The 24,758-nt window shown below is 34.0% G+C and overlaps 2 protein-coding genes, 1 long non-coding RNA gene, 6 other non-coding genes and 1 pseudogene across 10 annotated transcripts; 9 read left to right on the top strand and 1 right to left on the bottom strand.

Moving 5' to 3' along the window:
* The first annotated feature begins 88 nt into the window (after positions 1-88).
* On the top strand, positions 89-5,625 carry LOC132057504 (protein ORANGE-LIKE, chloroplastic). Of its 2 annotated transcripts, none has more exons than XM_059450130.1 (8): positions 89-490; positions 3,031-3,148; positions 3,260-3,376; positions 3,931-4,017; positions 4,152-4,228; positions 4,390-4,517; positions 4,669-4,802; positions 5,380-5,625. In XM_059450130.1, exons 1-8 carry the CDS (start codon positions 285-287, stop codon positions 5,455-5,457), a joined length of 945 nt encoding a protein of 314 aa, XP_059306113.1. In that variant the 5' UTR covers positions 89-284; the 3' UTR covers positions 5,458-5,625. The 2 variants fall into 2 exon arrangements, with proteins under 2 accessions (XP_059306113.1, XP_059306114.1); XM_059450131.1 differs by lacking the exon at positions 89-490 and adding an exon at positions 1,080-1,294.
* Positions 5,626-6,175: 550 nt separating this feature from the next.
* TRNAL-UAG (transfer RNA leucine (anticodon UAG)) lies at positions 6,176-6,255 on the top strand. The gene has a single exon. It is a non-coding gene; the product is annotated as a tRNA-Leu (tRNA).
* Positions 6,256-7,844: 1,589 nt separating this feature from the next.
* Positions 7,845-10,840, top strand: LOC132057502 (small ribosomal subunit protein uS11y-like). The gene is made up of 6 exons (XM_059450129.1): positions 7,845-7,983; positions 8,075-8,194; positions 8,279-8,324; positions 8,840-8,925; positions 10,281-10,410; positions 10,586-10,840. Exons 1-6 carry the CDS (start codon positions 7,981-7,983, stop codon positions 10,651-10,653), a joined length of 453 nt encoding a protein of 150 aa, XP_059306112.1. The 5' UTR covers positions 7,845-7,980; the 3' UTR covers positions 10,654-10,840.
* Positions 10,841-13,964: 3,124 nt separating this feature from the next.
* LOC132057501 (uncharacterized) lies at positions 13,965-18,237 on the top strand. The gene is made up of 2 exons (XR_009415153.1): positions 13,965-14,072; positions 17,773-18,237. It is a non-coding gene; the product is annotated as an uncharacterized LOC132057501 (long non-coding RNA).
* On the top strand, positions 14,212-14,312 carry LOC132058681 (small nucleolar RNA snoR99). Its single transcript, XR_009415398.1, has one exon. It is a non-coding gene; the product is annotated as a small nucleolar RNA snoR99 (small nucleolar RNA).
* Positions 15,503-15,599, top strand: LOC132058670 (small nucleolar RNA Z266). The gene has a single exon (XR_009415389.1). It is a non-coding gene; the product is annotated as a small nucleolar RNA Z266 (small nucleolar RNA).
* On the top strand, positions 15,880-15,976 carry LOC132058669 (small nucleolar RNA Z266). The gene has a single exon (XR_009415388.1). It is a non-coding gene; the product is annotated as a small nucleolar RNA Z266 (small nucleolar RNA).
* LOC132058671 (small nucleolar RNA Z266) lies at positions 16,803-16,899 on the top strand. The gene has a single exon (XR_009415390.1). It is a non-coding gene; the product is annotated as a small nucleolar RNA Z266 (small nucleolar RNA).
* Positions 17,167-17,263, top strand: LOC132058672 (small nucleolar RNA Z266). Its single transcript, XR_009415391.1, has one exon. It is a non-coding gene; the product is annotated as a small nucleolar RNA Z266 (small nucleolar RNA).
* A 2,342-nt stretch (positions 18,238-20,579) lies between the features above and the next one.
* LOC132057503 (beta-fructofuranosidase, insoluble isoenzyme 1-like) lies at positions 20,580-23,833 on the bottom strand (annotated as a pseudogene).
* Positions 23,834-24,758: the final 925 nt, after the last annotated feature.

Below are 24,758 nucleotides of genomic sequence, written 5' to 3'. Positions count from 1 at the left end.
AATTGAAATGACTAGTTAACTTTACTTATTTATTTATTTATTTAAGCTCAAATCCATATGAATGATCATATCCATAGCTGTGCCCCAATCTTTAGATATTGACGGTTGGTTCCAAAAGGGAAAGTAACTGCCTAAGTGCCTAACTAAAGCAAGTTGGCTTAGGTGAGCATTTTGGACTTTGGTCATCCACTTCACAAAACTTTGATTCTCAGTGTAATCTTCAAAAAACCCCATCTTCTTTTGTTTTTTTTTTGCTCTCACTCACTTTTCTAGAAAGGGTAAAGATGGGTTCTATGTTTTTTTGCTTTCATCCATTAATATATACTTCTTCTAAGCTTGATTCCTCAAAGACCCTTGTTTTTTTAAGCTCCTCTGTGAGTTCAACTCCAAAGAACCTCTCTTTCTTCAATTGCAAATCAAGAACTCAACTTGTTTGTTGTTCTTTATCTAAGGATAATGGACCTGAATCTTCTGGAGATAATAATCCAAGGTGGGGTTGTCAAATTTCTTGTTAATTCTCCATATTTTCCTTTTTTATTTTTTTGGTATTTTGGTGCTGTTTAATTTGCCCTTAATGATTATGCTTGGTTGTGAGATATATTGGGTAACTTTTAGTTTGTTGAATTTGGCAAAGGGAAATTCTTTGGGTTATAAAGAAATCTTGTTGATTCTCCAGTTTTTTCCCTTTGTTTTAATTTTGTATTTTGGTGCTGATTTACCTTTAATGAGTATGCTAGGTGTGAGATGATGGGTAATTTTTAGTTTGTTGAGTTTGGTAAAGGTGAAATCTTTGGTCTCCCAAGCGTTAAAAATTGGAAATTTTATCTGTTGAATTTAAGGTAGATTAATCCTCCTTTGAAATTTTAACATTTTCATGTATATGGCTGAAATTTTGATATGGGAACTGTATATATGTTGATAAAGTTTGCAACTTTAGTAATTGGTTAGCATCCTTTTTGGTTCTTATTGGAGATTTGGTTTCCAAGATTATTTTTACCTTTCATGATATCAAAGGCTAAGCCAAGATTTGAACTTTGTGGTTCTTTTTGTTTTCAGACACTATATTTTAATTATTTCTCAAAAGAGTGAAGATGGGTTCTATGTTTTTTTGCTTTCATCCATTAATACATACTTCTATGATTGATTCCTTAAAGACCCTTGTTTTTTTAAACTCCTCTTTGAGTTCAACTCCAAAGAATCTCTCTTTCTTCAATTGCAAATCAAGAACTCAGCTTGTTTGTTCTTCTTCATCTAAAGATAATGGCCCTGAATTGTCTGGAGATAATAATCCAAGGTGGGGTTGTCAATTTTCTTATTTAAGTCTCCAAATTTTTTACTTTTTTTTTTTTTTTTGGGTGCTGATTTGATCTTAATGATTATGCTTGGTTGTGACATATAGGGTAATATTTAGTTGTTGAGTTTGGTAAAGGTGAATTCTTTGGTCTCCCAAGCTTTAGAAATTGGAACTATTGTCTGTTGGATTTAAGTTAGAATAATCCTCATTTGACAGTTTAATTTTACCATTTATATGGCTGAAATGTTGATATGGGAACTGTATATATATGGCTGAAGTATTTCTTGTTGATTCTCTAAAATTTTCCCTTTATTTTAATTTGGTATATTTGTGTTGATTTTCCCTTAATGATTATTCTTGGTTGTGAGATATTGGGTAATTTTTAGTTTGTTGAGTTTGGCAAAGGGAAATTCTTTGGGTTGTCAAATTTCGTGTTGATTCTCCAAATTGCTCTCTTTGTTATAATTTGGTATTTGGTGCTGATTTTTGCTTGATGATTATGTTTGGTGTGAGATATTGGGTAATTTTTAGTTTGTTGAGTTTGCTAAAGGTGAATTATTTGGTCTCCTTGCTTGAGAGGCTTTAATTTTAGAAATTGGGCAATCCGTCTGTTGGATTTTAAGGTAGATTTCTTTTGACAGTATAATATGACTATGTATATGGCTGAAATATTGATATGGGAACTGTATCCATGTTAAATGAAGTTTGCAACTTTAGTATCTGGCTTCTAGAAATTTTTATTTTTTCATGGTTTGCTCGAAGTTCTGATAGTTAAGTTAAAGAAAGAAGATCATCATGAAGTATTTTGCTACATATGGTTTTTCTAGAATAATGTTTTTTGACTCATAACTCGGATGTATGTGAATTCTGTAAAGCATAGCCATCTCAAGTCGGGGTAAATGAGGAGTGTTAACTGTTATAGGTTGAAGGCTATAAAAAAACAGTTTCTAACTATGATGAACTCTTGAAATACTCGACTCATTTGGATGTTGGACCTGAATAGAGCGGAACTGTATATATGTTCATAAGTTTGTACTTTAGCATCTGGTTAACATCCTTTTTGGTTCTTATTGGAGACTTGGTTTCCAGGATTTTGACCTTTTCTGAATGGCATTGCTTTACTTGAAGTTGTGATTGTTAAGGATGGTGAGGTGAAAGAGATCATTATGAAATGATGGTTTTGGACTGATGTTGTGTGTGAACTTTGTAGAATATAGCCTATCTAAAGTCCGGGTTAATTAGTAGGGCTATTTTAGGTTGAAGGCCAGTGTAAAAGTAGTTTCTAACTAACATGAATCGTCTGAATACTGAACTCATTTGGACGTTCGACCCAGTGGCGGAGCTAGAGTGTAAGCTACGGGTTCGGTCGAACCTAGTAGCTTTGGTTCAAACCCTGTAGTTGTCTTAAAAATCCTTTGAATATGCTTAAATTATTAATTTAGAACCAAAAGGGCAGCCCCGTGCACTAAGCTCCCGCTATGCGCGGGGTCGGGGGAAGTGCCGGACCACAAGGGTCTATTAATTTAGAACCCAGTTACTTAAAAAGATTAGAATTCAAAACCCTTAAGCTTCAAATCCTGGCTTGGCTTCTTCACTTGGACCCACATAGAGTGGAATGGATACACAAGATTCATAAAGCCAACAACTTTAACATTGAAGAGTGGTTGATTGTTAGTCCATAATCTATAAGCTTGCATTCTTTTGAGATAACTAATGTTGGTCCATGTTTGTTTTAGTAATTTCTGCATCATTGAAGGACCGGAGACCGTTCAAGATTTTGGACAGATGCAGTTTCAAGAAATCCAAGATAACATAAGGAGCAGGCGCAACAAAATCTTCCTCCTCATGGAAGAAGTGAGTTTTCTCAAGTTCTAACGTACTAGAATAATAGTTGAAGGAATAACTTATTAATTTCCTAAAGGTTGTACTGTCAAATAGCTTCTTAATTTTCGGAATAATTTTCAGGTATGCAGGCTAAGAATACAACAAAGGTTAAAGAACTCGAACACAAGAGTTGAGACTCGTGAAGATGAATATGAGATGCCAGATATCCCTTCAACAATACCGTTTCTTCCTAACATGGTAACTTGCTGACTGCTCTAGTTACAACTGAATTACACTAGGTCTTTAGTATATTTTGGTCCTTTTGGAGGGTATATATCTTTTGTCATTAAGAAACTTCTTCTGTTCTCTGAAAGTCATCCTTAGATGTTATGACAGGTTATGTCTGTTATAAAATTGTTTCATTGGAGTATGCTTGTTGATAAAGACCTTCTGTTTGATCTGATTAGCTTACTTTTCTTACTCTGGAATTAGAAATAGTTTTCAAGCTACCCTGCTGTTGAGAACAAATAGATGTAAAGTCTCGGAAAGCTTCATCACCACTGCAATACTTTGTCGAGATATGGAAGTTTGCTTAACTGACTCATAAGGAACGAACTACCTGTATCTAATCTGCTAGATAATCTGCTTTTTAGCCACAAAAGCTGCTGTTGTTGCTTTATTTATCAATTGGCATATCTTTTGATAGTTGTTTATATTTGTCATCTGAAATGATATGTACCTGTTCCTTCAACTTACTTCTTTTAAGTCTACTCCTTTAGCAGTAACTTCGTGTATTCTTTGTTTTCAATTAGACTCCAAAGACACTGAAGCAGCTTTACCTGACAAGCTTTTCGTTTATAGCTGGGATTATGGTCTTTGGTGGATTACTCGCACCAATAGTAAGCTCATGGACTCAATTATTCTTCTCCTTATTTTGGTGCTGAGTTACGGATATCACGAATTTGATGTTATTTCATTTGATTATTCCTAAGTTACAAAGCCTTCAGACTACTGAACCTCTTTGGCATGGCAGCTTGAGCTGAAATTAGGCATAGGAGGCACCTCATATGAAGATTTCATACAGAACTTGCATTTGCCTATGCAATTGAGGTATGTAGACTGAAACCAACTTCATTTTCAGGTAAAGAGAAGGTTGTAGAACTGTTCCTTACAAACATCTATGAATTGTCTTGATCTTTATTTCCCAAGGAAATGAGGAAATGATAACAAAAGAAATTACATCGTCGGACTTCCTTTTCTCTTCTTTTCAGCCAGGTCGACCCCATAGTAGCATCCTTTTCAGGTGGGGCAGTGGGAGTCATCTCAGCCCTCATGCTAATAGAAGCTAACAACGTGGTCCAACAAGAGAAGAAAATGTGCAAATATTGCCATGGAAGTGGTATGGCCATGCGAAACTTATTACATATCATCGCACAATATCTAAATCTTAAACTCTTGAATAATAGTAACCCTTTTTGATTATTTAGTTCATGTTACTAGATTAATCATTAAAAGTAACCATATTCTCATTTCATGGTCATTGGGTGTAGGGTACTTGGCATGTGCACGCTGTTCAGCAAGCGGTAAATGCCTTTATACTGAACCGATTTCAGTGAATGGTTCTTATCAATCGTTGCGTGTACCATCTCTTAAAAGATGTGCAAATTGCTCCGGGACAGGAAAGGTATGAAACATTATGATCTCCTAACTTCATGCACCTAGCAGTCTTCTTATTTCAGTCTAAAAGTAGTAAGTTTCTGTTACATCACAAACTTATTCTTCATATCATCCAGCTTACTCTACACAACAAAAAATAAATTATGTCTGAAGAATCTGTCACAGTCCGTCAAATATTCGAGCATCGCAAATTTTGTGACCTAAGAATGAAACCGTCATATTTGTCCACATTAATGAATTCCATCATAATACAGGACCAAAAGGTGACCTGTCCTCGCTAGTTGGAATAAAAACCTCAACAAACATTCTTTAGTTGAACCCCTTCTTCCCATATATTTGCTACCTATGAAACGAGTCCCTCAAGATCCTCTTTCATTCACTAAAGAAGATGCAACTGATAGATGGACCTGTCGGTCATAAATATTCCGTCACAAATAGTACTTGTTTTTCTTGTAGTGTAATAAATATTCCGTCACAAATAGTACTTGTTTTTCATGCTTCTGTCATCGTGTATTTCGACTACTTCGCCTTATCCTATATATATGCTAATGGATTTTGTTTCATATTATGATTTGTTTGTCTAGGTAATGTGCCCTACATGTCTGTGCACTGGGATGGTGATGGCAAGTGAACATGACCTTCGTATAGATCCATTTGATTAAGACATACAACCCCTTGACATAATTCTCATTTTGTAACTTACATGCAGAATACCTTTGATTATATGTGAAAAAAGATTGTTATCTTTTTCCTTTGTTATAAATCACAGTGATATATGCAATATCGTTGTTAATGTCAGGCCTTTGGTGCTGAAGATGATAACTTCTCATCTTTTTTATGAGTACAACAACAAGTACTCCTCAATCCAAACAAGTTGGGGTCAGCTATATGAATTCTCACTTCTCCGTTTAACTCAAACTCATGTCATCTTTTTATGAGTAATTGTTGGATTTTAAGAATACTGATTAGTACATAAATGGTCGGAACTGTAAACAATATGTCCGGCCGAAAGTGTGAAGGGCTAAGATCTTAGTAGAGTATTTAGAGTTAGTAAGGGCAAATATATAAACTGATTTAAAATTGTAACGAAGCATCGCCTGTTGATAATATGTGAATTCCTAAGTAATTTTTCATATCACCAAGTATTTCTGTTGGAGCTAGAAGGTAAATTTTTGGTATAGTAATCCTGGAAAAACTTCTTTCGAGGAAAGGGTCATATCATTTCTTAAGAACAATAGTTACAACTCCTAATACAACCACTTGGATTTGGAACCTTTATAGAGAAAAGAAAGTATATCCAATTTACTCAGTGTTACTTTGTTCGGACAATTTTTCATATCAAGTAATTAGTACATAAAATACGCAGACACCCTCATGTGAGACAGTTTGGCCGAGTGGTCTAAGGCGCCAGATTTAGGCTCTGGTCCGAAAGGGCGTGGGTTCAAATCCCACAGCTGTCAATTTTTTGAATTTCATTTTATTTTTGAAAATCTTATTTCTAATGATAATATTTTATTATACTATAGTTTTTCATGTTCTAAGTTATTATATTGTAAAAACGTATCCAATTTTCTTCATGATATCCTTGAAGACCAAAGCGCGAGTCTATCGACGCATAGTGACATGTTATAATTAGAGGTTTTTTGAGTTTGTGACATGCAAGAGCCCAGACATAGTGACATGCCGAGGGAAAGGCCCATTAAGACACAACGTGCACTTTCATTTAATGTTTAATTTGCCCTTCTAATTTCATGATAAAATTTTAAAAAAAATCTATATTTTAAATGCTTAAATTTATTTATCTGGGCGAACACCCATAGGTTCCGTGTTCAGGATTATGCCAAGGGCAAGGCGCGACACTTAAACGATAAAAGTTTCTCATTAAAGTATGCCACGACCTATAACTTTTGTGAAGGAATTATCAAAGTTATGCCTTGTCCCTGAGAAATAAATATTTGAGTGATAAATCATAGCATGTTTATTTGATTATCCGAGAAAAGTTGGTTCAAAATATTCATCATTCTTGTGGTGACATGTCATAATTAGAGGGTTTTTGGGTTGTGACATGCAGGACCGACACATAGTGACATGCCAAGGGCAAGGCCCATGCCCAACGACACTAGGCATATGCAAAACAAAGGCGATACTTGTTTAGACTCATCATAACTCTAGACTCGTTCATTCATTGGATTTTTCACATCCATTTAATCAGCCGCTTATATTGATATGTTATTCTGGCTGAATAATAATGTAGAGTATAAATTAGTTATTACTCAAAAAATATTTTAGAGAAAATAATACCTTCTGCATTCTATGTTACTTATTTGGCCATATATATTTGCATGTGCATAAAGATAGCATGTCAAGCTCAATTCTACATCATAAAATGTGAAAATAACTCTATTCAAGAAAGTGTTAAGCTGAGTGACATATAGTAGTGTTCTAGAAAAATGGAAATCAAACCAAATCAAAAACTAAATTAAATCGAAGTAGAAAAACTAACATGTTTAAGTGGCCACAAATTTGTATTTTATCAAGATTTTTATTTAAAAAAAATATATATATTTTAGCCATAAAAAGATGTATAGACATATTCATGAATATGCTTGCTTGAGTTTTGTGTTCTTCTACATAAAAAAAATGTTTAGGAGAAATTTATTTATTATTCTAGTCATCAAGGATGGATAAGTTTAAAAGCATGTAGATGTAAAGTTAAACGTGTATATAATTGTCATGTCTTATGATGGTATTTTTGACGTATAAATATTTTAATAAATTAATAGCTTCATTAATTTGTCGACCCCCCAATATATAAGAAGTTTTATCTTTTTCTTAAGTAGAATGAACGAATTGAATAAGTATTTCATACAAAAAAAATAAAAATACAGTCTCTATTTGATTTGGTTTAATTTGTATATATATTTACCAAATCAAATAATGAGTTTGATTTCTTTTTAGTAATAACCTAACTAAACTAAACCAAACCAAACCATACCAATTAGTGAGAGGGGTAGGAGTACACTTAATCCGAACTATAGGGGCCACTCACGATCAAAGTACAAAAAAGAGAGGCCAATATATCACAAAAAACCTCATCTCCAAACCCTAATATATTAGCCATTTTTCCACTTTACACCACAAACTAGGTTTTTTTGCATTTGTCACTGCCAAAGTCAGCCGCCACCATGGTACGTATTTACTAGAAATGTCTATTATTGTTAGCTTGATTTGTAAATCAACAACTTATTATTGATGGTATTGTGTGTGTTTGTTTTGTAGTCTAGGAGAAAGACTAGGGAGCCTAAGGAAGAGACAGTTACACTTGGACCAGCTACAAGGGAAGGTGAATTGGTCTTCGGTGTTGCGCACATTTTTGCATCCTTCAATGATACTTTCATTGTGAGTTAAATGTTTTTTCAAACTGTAGAATTGGTTTATTTATTTGTATGTTTTGTTGAATCATAGTTTATGTGTTAAATGCAGCACGTGACTGATTTGTCTGGAAGAGAAACTATGGTTCGCATTACTGGTATGTTCTTAGTGTGACATTTTTTTTGGTAGTAGTTGCTGATGGATTGGTAGCTTTATCATTTAAACTAGTTAATTTCGATGCAACACAACATACCCAGTATAATCCCACCAGGTGGGGTCTGTGGAGAGGTAGGGAGGCTGTTTCCGATAGACCTTTCTCCCAAGGAGGGATGAAAACGCATCAGTAATTGCCGCAAGATAATAGGATGACGTATTAAAAGAAACGCAGGTTATATGGATGTACCTAGATTAGTGATAGAAAAATGTAGAGAAACTTCTAATGTCAGGGGGGGGCCTTAATTTGTTCGAGACAACAAATTTTTGGTATTGGTGAATATTACCAGTTTCAAAAAAAAAAATATTGGTGTTTGTGGAATGAAATGGTTTTGAGTAGAGGAAAATGGATATTGAGGTGTCTTATAGCGAACACCATCATGTATGGAGTTAACTTGTAATTGCTGTTGATAGTACGGAGACGGCTTTCATCTCAATTTTTATACACTGTGGTTGCAGGTGGAATGAAGGTGAAGGCTGACAGAGATGAATCTTCTCCATATGCTGCTATGCTTGCAGCTCAGGATGTGTCAGTGCGATGCAAGGTAGTGTGTTGTTTGGTTTTTGATAATGTATTATTTCCTTAAATCTACTTAACTGTTAGTTAAACCCTTCAAATATGAAGTTGTCTAGTTCATGTCTTCATCCAGGCCAGTGCAGTATAAACCATTTATGTACGAATGAGGGTCTTTTTGCCAAGATGGTATTGACTGTTTTACATAGATTGAATTTTAGCTTCTATTTAAGAAAAAAAGACATAATTTCACTGAAAATTGATATAAATTTAGGTATCCTGGATATTGCATTCGGTGTATGTGCAGGGTGCATTAACCAGTAAAACAGGTGCTAACTTGGCTATAAATTTTCTATAAGTTCAGAGTGTTATTTTTTTGGTGGACAAAATTGAGCAGTTAAGAACATTAGACCTTTTGGAGCTTCTGATGCCTCCCTTCTAATAGAAGATTTTCCTAAACGTGTCTTAAAGCTAATGACATTATTCTGTTGTCTAATGATTCAAAGATGGCCTTTGCTCCTCTCTCTCTCTCTCTCTCTCTCTCTTGAAGGAAGGAAGGGAGGAGTGTAACGTTGTTTTGGGGTCCCCTATGCCTGATGATCTCACTTTGTTGCTTAATGATATCAAATTTACGTACATAGTTTCCAGGAATAGAAGTTGTCCCATCAAACATACTTGTTGACCCGTAGATTTTATGTCACTTGTTTGGATCTAGTATGCTTTATTCTAGAAGAAGATGCCATCCTGAGGGCTTTGGGTTTCAAATAGGGGAGAGCTTCTGAATATAGCTCTGAAATACTTACAGGTTTCCTGTGGGGTGCCCTGCAAATCTAAAGCCTTAAACAACAAATGAGGAATGGCATCATTGTACGGATTTGTCACAGTTCTAAGTGGGCTTCTGCTTCTTAAAGTGATTGTTGTTCCTCTTTTTTGAGACAATTTTTGGTTTTCAGAGGCTACCCACTTAGACTCTTTCGTTCACAAATTCGCCTCCAAACGCCATTACATTTTCTTTTATTTTGACTTGTTCTTGTTAAAAAAAAAAAAAAGGAAGATTCAATTCTGAAGTGATGTGTGTGATGTGTACCTTCCATTTTTAGACACTTCTGTCTTCTTCCACTAACAATTGCATAATGGTTGATGATGCTTGAACCGTGGAAAATGTGTACTTCAGATTCTGTTTAAACGTTAATGTTTTTGAATGTTCTGCAGTTTCTTAAATCGATTCCATGTTAACTGAAGTCCAGATATAGCAACCCTAACTTAATTGAAGACTGAAGCTCTTGCATGCTTCCATCTTTATCCATTTGGTCTAATGTTACTATTTGATGTCTCGTCTCTCTTGCTAATCATTTAAAATATTATTCATTAATTTTTTATCTGCAGGAACTTGGAATCAATGCTCTTCACATTAAGCTTCGGGCTACAGGAGGCAACAAGACTAAGACTCCTGGTCCTGGTGCCCAGTCTGCTCTCAGGGCTTTGGCTCGATCTGGCATGAAAATTGGACGTATAGGTACGATAATTGTCATAATGTTTGATTATAGTACTTCCATAACTCTGTAAAAAGCTAGTGTTTTTTCTATCCATGGATAGAATGATCAAGTTCATATGATGCTCATATTTTGTTGCGTCGTCGTTATGTTATGTTAAAATCATTTCAAGTAATTCTTGCTATTTTGTTTTTGCAGAGGATGTGACTCCAATTCCCACCGATAGTACTCGCAGAAAGGGTGGTAGAAGGGGAAGGAGGCTGTGAAGACTCTTTTTCTTTTCTGCAGCATGCTGCAAGTTGGAGAATATTGTTTTCGAGGATGCTCCCTTCAGTATCTATTTACATTTGATTTCTAAATACTTTTTAGCTGCTCACTTTTTGTCCCGAACCACCTTCACTTTTGAGTTGGCCAGCTTTGCAAGATAGTGAAGTTTTCTTGAATTTGGTTTTATTGATGTTTTTCTAGGTTGAAGGGTGACAGAATTTAGACCCTCTTGTTATCTTAGAAATCTGTTGCTTATAAAACTAATTTCATCAAATTTAGAGATGCAATTGGAATTTCTAATGCAATGCCCCTCATGTGACCTCAAATTAATTTGGGTCATGACAATCCTTCCCGCGAGAAATCGACCTTGTCCCAAGGTCACTTATGTTACACTCAAACCAATCAGCTGTTCAAATGAAACATTTTCAAGCTTGTCATCAAAATAGCTAGCGTTCTCAGCGATCGCATTTGTGCAGTCATGCTCTAACCTGATAACTTCTCCCTGTAAAGTCTTAAGCTTTTCTCTAGTCAATTTTAACTTGTATTCCCCCGTCACAATCTTGTAACAAGGGTATGATATCTGATTTGCAAGCAGAGCTACTTGAGTTTTCAATTCCTGGATCCTTCTTTTGTCCATCTCAAGATCATAATTTTGGATCTTTACCTCATTTTCAACTGAATCAAGCTGCACATATGGTAAATGAGAAAAATTTCCCGTAGCACCCGTACTACCAGAGAAATGCCATAGGCGATATTCCAATAGAATGAGCTGCTCGATTGAAGTAATCGAATGTGAGCTTATAGAAGAAACAATCATGTCAGTCTGAACTTTGTTTAAATCCAAACTACAGTCTTGATCAGTGACATCTCTTCCTATAAGTACTGAAATGCCCACCAAGTTGCCTCTCATATAATTCCCATAGCCAAGAGCTTTAACGACGCAATGAAGTATTGGTCTCAGACTTAGGTGGTGAGTATAATTGATTGCAGCAACTAAATTATTAGCCCACAACTGTTTCCTTCCAGCATAACTCTTTGATGGTCCCTTTACTGTGAGATAGTTCCATGTCCAAGCAACTTTTGCTCCCAGTTTCTTTAAGACAACATTAAGGTTGAAATAACTTTGTCAACTGAGTGGGTCACAACCTTCAATAATGATAGTTTCATTTGTGACAACTACACCAGCTAATAAAAAACTACCATTTAAACTTTCAACATCCACAATGTTTGTTGTACTCACCCTGAGTATACTAGAAACATGGAGCTTTGCAGTTGTAGAATTGTCTAGGACAAGTTGAGTTTCTTTCTTGAACTCTCCATCCAGAATTCCTTTATCATGAGATCCATAGCAATGGAAAACAACCAAGTCTTCTACCCTGAGTCTATTAGAAGCTTGAAGCAGCAACCCAAGTCCAACCTATGAATTCTTAATCGTACCTTCATTTGAGTAATCATTGAATAAAAAATGCAAAGTTGAAAATTGAATGCATCACTGTATTTCACCTTCAATGCCCGTGATACTAAGAGAGTATCTGTCAGGTTGTCATTCTCAAGGGCTACAAAGTTAAAGAATGCCTTAGGACATTTCTGATTGGTCCTCTTGCCTCCCAGTTATGCATTTTCACCAACTCGTGCATCCGGAATATCAAGTATAAAGGCACCATACCTTGCTCATAGAACATTAGACAATAATTCATTTCCGAGGTCCCTAAGGTTGTAGGAGTATTTAGCAGCAAAATGGAAGTGACTACACCATTAATATTGCCGCATCCAAGCAAAAAACCAGTTGAAATCACTTGAGTCGCTGGTGAGTTATTTATTACTTCTGCAGTCTCAATCCTTGTTTTTTCATTTTCGTCTTCAACCACAAATACTCCTTGTTGAGAATTAGTTGCTGCTATCACCTTGGAAGTAGATTTCGAGGAACCACCTTTTAGCTTACTGTTGTAAATCGACACTACAGTTGACAGCATCATTCCCTTTTTCTTAAAAATTGCTTCAATTGCCTTTTCCTGTGACCTAGCTTGTTCTATAGCATGAGTTAATGTAGTAGGTCGAACCAATTCCACGTAGAACTTGATTTCCACCCTAAGCCCCTTTATGAAACTAGATAAGAAATAAGCTTCATTCAAAGCAGAATTTCAGTCCAACATTTGAGTTCTTAGTGTTTCAAATTCCTCTAAATAATCCTCAACACTTCCCTTTTGAGTCAATTTATCAAAATCTTCTTTAAGGTATCTATTGTCTGCAGTGTATGACTCCCTTCCCCAACTCCAAGCTTCAATCCCTCTGTGTTGTCTTCTCTCTATGGCAGTCGAACTAATAGAGATTTTTTTTGACAGAGTCTGAATTCTAACCCGTGAATTCACCTGGAAATGAGCCGCTTCCTCAAGTCTTTGGTTAGTCTGCTCGAGTAGTACCTTTTGTCGACTTATCCTGTCGTCCAATGCCTTCAAAGGCTTACCCGCAGCCATCGATCAGTACTAGGGTCGCATAATCGAGGCTCTGATACCAATTGTCACGATCCAAGTATGGATCTGAGAATTATTAATAGGAGATTAAAATACAAATAATTTTGGGACAGTTTTCTGTTTTATATAAATGGAAAAATGGATATCGATTACAAGATCGTAGAATGTTGAAATAAACTAAACTAATTATCGAGATTAAGTCTTCATAACCACTGAGAATATGCAGAAATGAAGGAGGAGTGAATTAGAATTTGAGATGAGAAGAGAATGGGATTCAGAGAGAAGAAATTTGGGAAGAGAAGTGAAACCTGATTTTCATTCTATGCCCTTCCACAATAATTTCACTGTATTTAAATTGTAGTGTGACTACATGTGCCCCTTATGTGACCCCAAATTAATCTGGATCATGACAAGGTTCCTCTACAAATTAGAGCACAAATATTTCAACGTTAAAGAGTACACGATTCATAAAAAAAGAAACTGAAAAAAGAGTGAGTAGTACATCAAGCATGTATAGTACACGTGTTCGGAATGATGCTAGCTTGTTACAAATTTGAAATAAAGAAAAAAATGTATTTGTTTTCTGTTTGAAAATTGAAAAATTGAAATTGAGCAATTTTACTCTATGTTAAACTTTTGGTCTAATATTATTTCTGTAGAAGTCTTGTGTTTACTTTTGACCTCAACTAGAGCTCTTACATGACAGTAATTTTAGTTCACAATGCGGGATGAATTTGGAAAAAAGGTTACAATATGGGCCTTTACATATCTGTGCATTATGGGCCTATATATGTAACTAGTCGGCCCAACTAACTGCATTTCTCAAGCAGTTATGGCCTTCGGCCCATTATTAAAGCTCTGCTAAAACCCTAAACTTTCAAGTCTATAAATTTCTGTTTTCAACTTCAACAATTTGGGGTTCAGCCCCCCAAAGTAGCCAAAACAATGTGAGCTTCAACTGTAATTTTCATGTTTTTTGTTTCAGTTCTTGTGAATATTAGTTGCTTGATTTTTGGTTTCTTTTTCTCAGTGTTATCTTTGAGTTTTAATGGGGTTTATAACTAGAGTCTCCTATGCAATTTTTGTATGCTAATGGGAATGTTATAATACCCTTATATTTATTGCCATTCTCAACTTAGTCAGCTGTGTTTCTTTTGTTGCAGTTGATTATCATGACTGGTAAATTTTACACCTTCTTTAAAAAAATCTTAACTTTAATATGAATTTTGTTTTGTGTGCTTAATTTGAGATCTTTGTTCTTACATTATTTGTTATTTTAATTTATGGGGTTCAATAGTTTACACTTCAATTGTTTACTTGTAAGTTTTACACCTTGTTTGACAAAAAATAAAAATAATCTTTGTTCTGAAAGTGGTTTATGTGCTTGTATTTTTTTATATGGAATTTTTATGGGGTTCAGTAGTTTACCCTTTAATTGTTTACTGGTAAATTTTACACCTTGTTTGAAAAAGAAACGATCTTTCATATATGGTTAATGAGCTTTTTTTTTAAAAAAAAAAAATAAAAATAAATCTTAATTTAAGAATTTTATGGGGTTCAGTATTTTACTCCTTAATTGTTTGTAATTTAATGTTGTGTTCCTGAGGGACTATATATATTATTTTCTCTCTTGATTTTTAAGTGCATTTGAGATTGGTTTTGGTTCCTAAAATTTATTTCCATTCAACTTTGTCAGCTGTAATTGTTCTTGCAGTTTGATTTTCATGGATGGTACAGTGCTATTATGCACCTATTTTTGCATATTAATTACTAATATATCACCACTGCATTTTTCTTTTCCCAAAATATAAAGATTTGTATTTTCTTGTTCCTGTGATAGTGAATTAGGTGAGAATTGTTGATACAATGACACAGATAAAAAAGTTCGATATGTATGTTACTTGGATGTTCCAAAATGTAGTCGGGTGTGTGTTGAATTTTCTGAAATTTATTGTTTTATGAGTATATGAGCAACATAAGAAAATAGCTGATATTTATATCTCTAATCTTTGTATATAGTTCTCTAGGAATATATTTTGTGTTGTTGATTACTTTGATTTTGATGCGCCGCCCTTAAGATCGCCTTCCATTATGCTCCATGGAAGCGTTTTGAGTCATAGCTGCGCTATATTAACTGTATATATATACACTCTTTTTATGTACAATGTATATATGAAGGGTGTGTTATATGCTGGAGATTCTCTTAAGGGTTTTCCTTTAGGGAGTTTCTGTTTGCCTTGCCTAATTATGTTGGGGTCATATCCTTTTTTGGTTTTATCTTTCCCATATGGGATTATAGAACCAAAGACACTGTAAATGGCTCTAGTTTAGGTGCGGTGTACATTATATTGAATGTTTTAGGAAATTTACTAATTTGTTATGGCAAGAATGATGAAAACAAATTAGATGTGCGAGAGGTGAATTCCTCTATGAGCTCACTTATCGAGGCATATTGATAGTCTGACTTGCCTTTATGAAGTACTTTCAATTTCATTTAGAAAGAAGTGAAGCTTTTGAAACTTGTGTTATCAAATATGCTATAACATTTGTGTAGTTGTAAAAAATGGAATTTCTCGTTTGAGTCTTTTCAAATTTAGTAATGTCTATTCTTTTGGAATTTTCTAATAAGTAAATAGTGCCTATCTTTTGGGGTCATCTCCCTATTTAGTTTTATCTTTCCCATATGGGATTATATAATTGAGGTTGGGTGTACATTCTATTGCAAACTTTTTTTGTTTGTAAATGTACTCTTTGTTATGGCAAGAATGATGAAAACAAATTAGATGTGCGAGGGGTGAATTACTCTATGAGCTAACTTATCGAGGCATATTGATAGTCTGACTTGCCATTACAAAGTACTTTGCATTTCAATTTAGAATGTCTTATTTGATTAGGCATAATGTTTGAGAAAGAAAATGATGACCTTTGAAACATGTCATCTCAAATATGCTATGACATTCGTGTGATTTGTAAAAGTTTGTCAGTAACATTGGTGTCATATTGCTTGTTGGTTCTACCTTTATCATAGGTGATAGGGTATTGTAGAACCAAGACGCTTTGAAGGGCTCTAGTTGAGGTGTGGGGTGTAGATTATGGTTTTATATTTATTTGTAATTTACTTTGTTATGGCAGGGATGATGAATGAAATGAAAACTTTTGGTATCAGATGTTTACATTTGTGTAGTTGTAAAAAGATAGTATGTTCAGTTGCATTATCTTCAAAATTAGCACTGAGCTAGTGCCTATCTTTTTGGGATCATATCACTATTAAGTTCTATCTTTCTCATATGGGATTATAGAATGAAATACTTTAAATGGCTCTACTTGAGGTGGAGTGTAGCTTTTTTTGCTTGTAAGTTTACTCTTTTTTGTGGCACGAATGATGAAAACAAATTAGATGTTCTTGCAGTTTGATTTTTTGCTCGAGACTATCAATATGCCTCGATAATTGAGCTCATAGAGGAATGTGATGTTCAAGTTAAATTGTTTTGAAATTTTGAAAGGTGCTATCTTTTGGGAATTTACTAATAAGGAAATAGTCGGTATATTTTTTTGGGTCATATCCCTTGTTGGTTCTCCTTTTCTCTTATGATATTATAGAGCTAGTAACACTTTGAATGACTCTAGTTGAGTTGGGTTGTACATTATAATTCTCATTTATTTGTAGATTTACTTTGTAACGACAAGAATGATGAAAACAAATTAGATGTGTGAGGGGTGAATTCCTCTATGAGCTCAAATATCGAGGCATATTGATAGTCTGACTTGCCCTTACAAAGTACTTCCCTTTTTTATTTTTGCTATAGGAGTAACATTTGTGTGGTTGCATAAGTTTGTCACAAAGGTTAAAGTAGTATGTTCAACTTGTTTTGGAATTTAAAGAAGCGTCGGTCTTTTGGGAATTTACTAATTCGGAAATAGTTCCTAATTGTTTTTATCTTACCCTTGTGGGATTTTGTAGATCCAAAGACACTTTGGATGGCTCTGGAGTGCGTGGCATTATATATCTAGATTCATTTGTAAAATTACTACTACTATTTGTTATGGCAAGAGTGACGAAAAAAAATTAGATGGGCGAGGGGTTAATTCCCCTATGAGCTTAAACATCGAGGCTTATTGATATTCTGACTTGCTTTTATGATTTACTCTTTATTTATTTATACGACATACTTTGTCATTTTTTGGACATTTTAATTCTTATGCAGGTATAGGAATGATGAATATCTATTGTGTGAAGGGAGAACTCCCTGTTGAATCTTTACACTAACCGCTTATTGATATTCTGACCTCACTTCTATCATTATTTAGTAATCATAATTTATAAGTTTTATTTTCACCTTTTCCTTGTCTTGGTGGTAAGAGCGTATTGACTAAACTTTGGTGTAGTCACTTGTTTGACTTCTGTGTTTTCATAGCATGTATATTTCTTGCTTGTCAATGGTAAGAATGATGAAAATACTATGTGCAAGAGCCAGTAAATGACTCTGTGAGCTCCAATAATTATGCTAATGTATTCTGACTTACCAAACTTGTTCCAAGATTTTATTTCCTTTGTCATATTTCTTTTTTATTTGTTTTCGTCATCTCAAATTGAAGTTGCTCGATTCCTGGTATTTTATGAGAACATTGTCATTTATTTTTAATCAGGTTTTGTAGATTTACCTTGCTGAATGGGTGTTGGCTCAGCGTTGATGTTTAAGATGACTCCATTTTGAAGTTGAATATGGTTCGTGAAGCATTTGGAGTAATCTACATGAATGCCATTTATAGCTTGGAATAATCTGTTTTCCCAGTCATTAAGCAAGTGTACATGAAAACCAAGTACAGCTTGTAAGTTGTAACAATTTAACTTCTGGGCTATACGATTATTCTTCCACGGACCTGGGTGACTCAATGATGTTATAAGATTGTCTTGGAGAATGTCACGTAAAGCAGTAGTTGCATATATTGTCGATAGATACAAATTGTTGTTATTTTTTTGGTCAATTTGAGCTTGTTATTATATACAAATGATTTTTAAGTTTTGTATACTTTAGCCTGTTACTGATTATATTGTTTGTCTCTCCTAAACTAAAATGCACCGATGAGTTAATTTTAAAGATGAATTTTGCATCTCTCAGGTAGCTCTCTCTAATCATATTCTCATTGTAAATGCTAAGGAGAAAGAATGTAGAAATATCAATGGTAGCACATTTCCAAGATTGGGAGCTAATCGAACTGTTTTTGCACTTTGGCAAATATTATGGACTATTAATGCTCTAGGTAACAGAAAATGGATGATTCTAAACTCAAATATAGTGAACTATTTTGGACCTTTTCTCTACTATGAGCTATCCTATTGTTACAATTATTTGATTGTGAACTTTCTAATCATTGAGTTGTTACTCCTTTCATTTCAATTTTATGCGACAAGTTTGACTCGACACAGAAGATAAGAAAGAAATTAATACTTTAAAACTTTGTAATGTTAAACTTGACAAGTTTGACTCGACACAGAATATAAGAAAGAAATTAATACTTTAAAACTTTGTAATGTTAAACTTGATATGACATTTTTGTGATTATAAAAATATTAAGAGTAAAATGAGAAACTTAAGATTATATAAATTTTAAGGGATAATTTCAGAGATTTCTCCAAAGATTTTGCTTTGTAACACTCACCTCCTTGTGGTTTACGATATTACGTATACCTTCCTCATTTTTAGGGGTGGGCGTTCGGGCTGTCGGATTGGATATGAAAAATTCGGTTTGGATTTTGGATTTTGGATTTTCGGATTGCAGAAATTACAATTCAAATCCAATCCAAATAAGTTCGGATCATATTGGATTTTTTAAGTTCGATTTTAGATTAATCGGTTTGAATATTTCGGATTTTCGGTTTTGACTTTTGGGTCTTTAAGACAGGCTTATCAGGAACCAAATCCGTTGCCCAATTACCAAGTTATACGTCTTAGCATAATGTGAACCAAAGATGTGGATTCAGCAAAGAATTGTTACCAAAAAAATTAAAAGGTATCAAGTTACATAGTTCAATTCTACATTATTCCCTCTGTTCAATGTAGTGTAGTAAACTCCAGTTTTGCAAGCAATATATTACATTCAATTTAGTATAAAATTCTTTATTGGACTTAATATTATAATGGGTAGGGGTCGTAGGGTACTAATCTGTTGGACATTTGGACTAATTAGTATTGGACACATATAATATGAGTAGGGCTAAATATAGGTATAAAAATTTCGTATTTTCGTAAATTCAATATCTAAAATTTTTAAAGATAAAGTCTAAAGTCCAATCCATAATCCAAAAATTCAAAAAAATCGAATTTCGATTCAAATTTTAGGTTGGCCCAAATTATGCTCACCCTTACTTATTTTGATATTGTTGTAACAATTCTTTTTATCTATTATTATAAATGTTAAAAAATTACAAAGATATTTTTATGGCTGTAAAAATATTAAGAGTAAAACGAGAAACTTAGAATTATATTAATTTTATTATTAAAAGGTATTTTTCAAACAAAATAATACGAATATAGTGCTACATAAAATAGAACAGTAAAAGTATTTCCAAAACTTACATTTTGCAGCTAAAAAAATACCAAAAGGGAAGAAAGAGGAGTCAAATTTCGAGGCCTATCATTCAGCCAAAGACAATGTAGTCCAAATTGGATAGAATATATTTGATACCTTAGAATTTAGAAATGTATAGTTGGTCATATATTTCTTGTATATTAATTTGACCTTTTTTTTTTTTTTTTTTTTTTTTTTTTTTTGAAGTGCTTTGGATGTGATGGAAAATGTTTTACATCAAAAATATTTTGTACGTGATATTTCTTCTTTCAATAATATTTTTTGGAGGTAATCATATAGGATTATGAGTACATATTATGTTTGTGTACTCATTATGGGGTTAATCATTATGTTTTTAGATCATGTTTTAGCAACGATTATGAGTACACACAATAAATTCGTGATAATATTTCAAGTATTTGAATTTTTTTAGAGAAGACAATGTGCTTCTACGAGTAAAAAGCTATTTCTCTTTTAAAATCATTGAATATAATTTGAGGTAACCAAATACCTTAAATTTTGGTTCATACGTAAATTACAAAAGTTTGTTCATACGTAGATTATTAAATTTTGAATCTAAATTGGATTAGATTAACTCAATATTTTAAGATTAAAATTTATATATTTGAAAACTACATGAAAGGTACAATAAATTTCAACTTTTCGCATATCAATTTGGTGGGAAAGTACAATCTTAAAATATTGTTCAAGGTTCATGCAATTTGAATCTCGATAAGCGAAATGTATCACATAAATTGAAACACAAGAAGTAGTTCTTTATGATGTGCAATTGAACAAAAAGACAAGGAGCAACTACGTTGAAAGCAAGAACATAGAATTATTCCCATAAATTGAAAATAGAGGATAAATATTTTTAAAAAAAATTTTGGCTCCTCGAGGGATATCTAATTGACAGACAACAATAGAGTTGAAACATCATTTTTAGTCTAAATGTTTTGCTACAAACTCTTATGTCCATCAAAATCTCAAATTTTCTCCCTTTTTAACATAGTTTCTTTCTCCTAATTTCTTTGTTTAATTTATCTTAGCTTTGCCCATACTCCATGCATCCAAAGTCTCAATTGTGATTGGCTCAGTTCCATTATTGAAGGCAAATAAATGTGCCTTTTCATTAATTGCCAATGTTGGATAAACTCTTGAAGTTATGCATGTCTTCCCACCGGCACCAAAACTTTCCACCACTGAATTATCAATCTGCAAATAAATAAATAAAAAGTTACGAAAAGACTTTCAATAGAGAGAAATGGACACATTTGCTTTTTTAGGTTTTCCATTCGAGGTTTGATTGCCCGCTTTGGGATAAGACTAATTTGAATTTACGCTAAAAGTCCCTATTTGGTAGGTAAAATACTCCTATAAAGGCGATTGCGTTTGCCGGACTCAAACCCGAGACGTATTATTAAGGATGAAAAACAACTTACCAAACTCCTGAGAGACAACTTCTTGTTTGCTGCTAAATCTACATCCACATATCCAGCAAATGAAGGTTTGTACATTGTTTCATTGTGCTTAAGAGTTGACCTGTCAAACATAAACAAAATTGATAAGGAGGTCTGTCAATCTCAAGAGTTCTAAAATTGTCGAAACTCCGTTGAAATCGTAATCGACCATCAAAATTTCGATAAATTTTTGATAGGACATCCGTTGAAAATTCCTTTTTAAAGTGGTGATATATAAAATATTATATGTATACCTTGTAGCATCAGAGCACATGAGAATTTTGTAATTTTGTTGTGCTTTGAAAACTCTAAAGAAAACAGGTGTGTTTTCTTCCAAATTTTGAGAAGCCAATGTCGCAAGCCCAAACGGCCCAAGCCCACCTTGAACATTTGAACCCTTAAGGGCACAAACATCTTGTGCATAAAGATCAGCCCAACTAGGATCAAATGCCTCGGCCTTGTCCAAACTTGCGAAAGAGAATGTCACCTCAACATCACCCCTGTCGATTCGCCGTTTAAATTAGATAAATACTCGGCATGTTACTCCAGACTAATGTTAGTCTAAATAAGTAAGTAAATAATACCTGTGCGGGTGTGATTCCTGTAACTTCAACCTTTTCCCCACTGGTTAGAACCTTGTTACTCAATTGGACCTTTTGGGCTCTCAGGGCGTCTAATTCTTCAACAGGCCATTGAACCACTTGTTTTCCACTTGGGTCAAGCCATACTTTACGTGGGATCAGCTGAATTCCGGCCCATCCTTTGGCGATATCATCATCGGGCACAATATCCGATTCGTTAGCCCAAGCCCAAATAACCCTTCGGTTCTTGCTTGGGTCATAGAACGACTTTGTTGCATAAAAATTTCCATAGTCAAGTCTCAATCCCTTCCAACTATCGATAGAACCAAAGATCTGGAATAAACCTATCTTTTTTAGTATCGTATTTACCAATAGTATAGTACGCGAATCGAGTGACGTCCATATTATTTGTTAGCACATATTTATGTTGTTCGCCATATTGTTCTAGTCCATTAGTGCCTTGCAATGAAACAGGGTAAAAATCAGGGCATTCCCAATTTCCAGTACCATTTGTAGAGTGAAGTGGGTGTTTGGCCTTGACCCATTTCATAAAGTCCTTACTTCTATACATTATGGCTAGCCCTCTCTTTTTTCTTCCACCACCTATTATAATTCTCCAATGTCCATCTCGGCCCATCCAAGCTGTTGTCGGGTCACGGAATTGGGTCTTGTTAATGCTAACATCAGGTACGATCAACGGGTTGTTATCGGGCTTGATCCATTCACGGAGATATGGGTCAGAAATGTTGGCTGGAACAGCATAGCATTGGACTTGGGTTTTGTTGGCATCTATTATTCCAGTGTACAAGATAATGGGCTTGTTACCAGGTAGAATAGTTGCTGACCCGGACCATGTACCGAATTGGTCAAATGGTTTGGATGGGTAAATTGCGGGTTCTAAATTGATCCAATTGATTAAGTCCTTTGAGACTGAATGGGCCCAAACAATGTTGCCCCATACTGACCCGTTTGGGTTGTATTGGTAGAATAGATGATAGACTCCATTGAAATACATTGGGGCTGTTTCAAATACAAAAAAAACAATAGCATAATTAGGAATATTTAATTTGTGTTTTTATGTAATGAAAATTAAACAAGTTAAAAAAAAATTGACTCACCATTGGGGTCTATTGTATGTTTTGAAGGGCATTGAGAGAGACCATGAAAAAGAAATCATGACAAGAAATGATTAGTGAAGATAATTGAAACAATTAAATCTATAATTGCACCATCAATGCATGAACATAAAGAAGAAAATCATAACATATATATTATGCAATATCTATAGACACAGTAGCATAGTTGACATATAGTGGGCGATTACTGACAGACTAAACCAGACGTAACATGTCCGACGACTAAATTCAATATGTCTAACTCGAACAATATATGCCTGAAAAAAACCTGATACATATATAAAGAATAGAACTCATAAACGAAACATACCATGCATCTCTAAATACCTTAACTCGAGTAATCAGTGACGGATCTCGACTAGACAAACACGTTCGACAAATAAAATTCACTTCGATCGTCTTATTAGGACTATAGAGCGTGCAAAAAGAAATTGATACGTACTATATAAAGAACATAACCCACATAGGGCACATAGCATGCATCAATATACACATTAACATGTTCGATAGTGTATATATGGTGTAATCAGTGGCAGATCTGGACTAGACGTATTATGTTCGACAAAATTCAATGTGTATAATTCAGAGTACTATACATGTACGTGAAAAAAATTGATACATATATAAAGAACAAAACCCACAGATCGAGTAATGTATACGTACCATTGATCCAATGTTTTTCGGGTTGAAAATGGTAACCAGTTCTACCAACAGTTTGTACATTTACAGCACTCTCAGATTGCAAGTGAATAAAAACTTTGTGGGAAGCAAACACAACATTATTGGATAATAAAACTACTAAAAAGCAAACTAAGATAATTGGCAAAGCCCAACGAGAACTGCTTCCGGATGAATAATCCATTTTTTTTTTCTCAATCGAGCTTTGACAAAATAGTTATATTTAAATACTTATTTTTTTGTTATTGTGTTGTCATAAGGAGAAAGAAACTTGGGAATGAAGAAGAAATTAAAATGTGAGGAATATATAAAGTAATAAAAGAAAGGTGGAGTTTGTGTTTTATTGGGAGTTTGAGAGTTAGTTTCGGATCTTTTTATGGATAGGAGAGTTTTTTCTTTTTATTTGGATAAATATTTATCTAAAATAACGGATTTAAATGGCTTAGCGGTTGTTTTGGAAAATTTATTGCTCATTGTTTCCTTCCATGTGTATTTTACTATATCTTTTTGTGAGAACTAAGAACGAGTCTTTTCTTTGTGTGTGTTTAAAAATAAAGAATTCAAAAAATAATATAAAACCTGGGGATATATATTCCAATTTCATAAAACGATCATGGGATACATTTGACTGGAAAGAAAAAAGAAAAAGAAGCCGTCACAAATAATCTTTATTGGCGACTAAAGGGTTGTTGAGATAAGTTATGTACTCTGGCTGAAGGTTACTCGTGGCGACTAAACATGATCTCCACAAAGGTTATCACTTGTTATGACGAGTTTCCACAATAATTTTTTTTTTTTTTTTTTTTTTGCGACTAAGGAAGTCACCACAACAAAGCATTATTTTTGGTTGCGACTTAGGAAGGCGCCACAACAAAACATTATTTTGTTGCGACTAAGGATCAAGTCGCCACAAGAACTTGATTTCCTGTAGTGATCTATTGACGTTACCCTGAAAACCGTATCTCTATTCTAATTTGTTTTCCACTCCGGTTTATACATGTCTTGAAATTTGGTCATGTATACAATATCCTCAGGGCAAAAATCAATAATGAATACGATATCGTGTATTTAAAACTAAAAATAATTACTTTATGAAGTGCTTTTGGAGTGCACAGATTCGAATAGGAAGGCAAGTATTAACTTCATCAAGTTACTTTATTTGCGCCATCTATTTTATTTAAGTTATTCATTTGTAAAGAAATTTGAAG

The sequence above is a fragment of the Lycium ferocissimum genome, chromosome 5 (assembly GCF_029784015.1).
Source record: "Lycium ferocissimum isolate CSIRO_LF1 chromosome 5, AGI_CSIRO_Lferr_CH_V1, whole genome shotgun sequence".
Taxonomy (NCBI): domain Eukaryota; kingdom Viridiplantae; phylum Streptophyta; class Magnoliopsida; order Solanales; family Solanaceae; genus Lycium; species Lycium ferocissimum.
Note: the sequence above shows the minus strand (reverse complement) of the source record. Positions and strands in the feature narration are given on the sequence as shown.

Bases quoted from the DNA above. Each gene is read 5' to 3' on its own strand.
- LOC132057504 (XM_059450130.1), top strand. From the start codon at position 285: ATGGGTTCTATGTTTTTTTGCTTTCATCCATTAATATATACTTCTTCT. The intron at 491-3,030 runs GTGGGGTTGTCA...TGTTTGTTTTAG, and splicing joins TCTGGAGATAATAATCCAAG to TAATTTCTGCATCATTGAAG. The intron at 4,518-4,668 runs GTATGGCCATGC...CATTGGGTGTAG, and splicing joins CAAATATTGCCATGGAAGTG to GGTACTTGGCATGTGCACGC.
- LOC132057502 (XM_059450129.1), top strand. The intron at 8,195-8,278 runs GTGAGTTAAATG...TGTTAAATGCAG, and splicing joins CCTTCAATGATACTTTCATT to CACGTGACTGATTTGTCTGG. The intron at 10,411-10,585 runs GTACGATAATTG...TTGTTTTTGCAG, and splicing joins CATGAAAATTGGACGTATAG to AGGATGTGACTCCAATTCCC.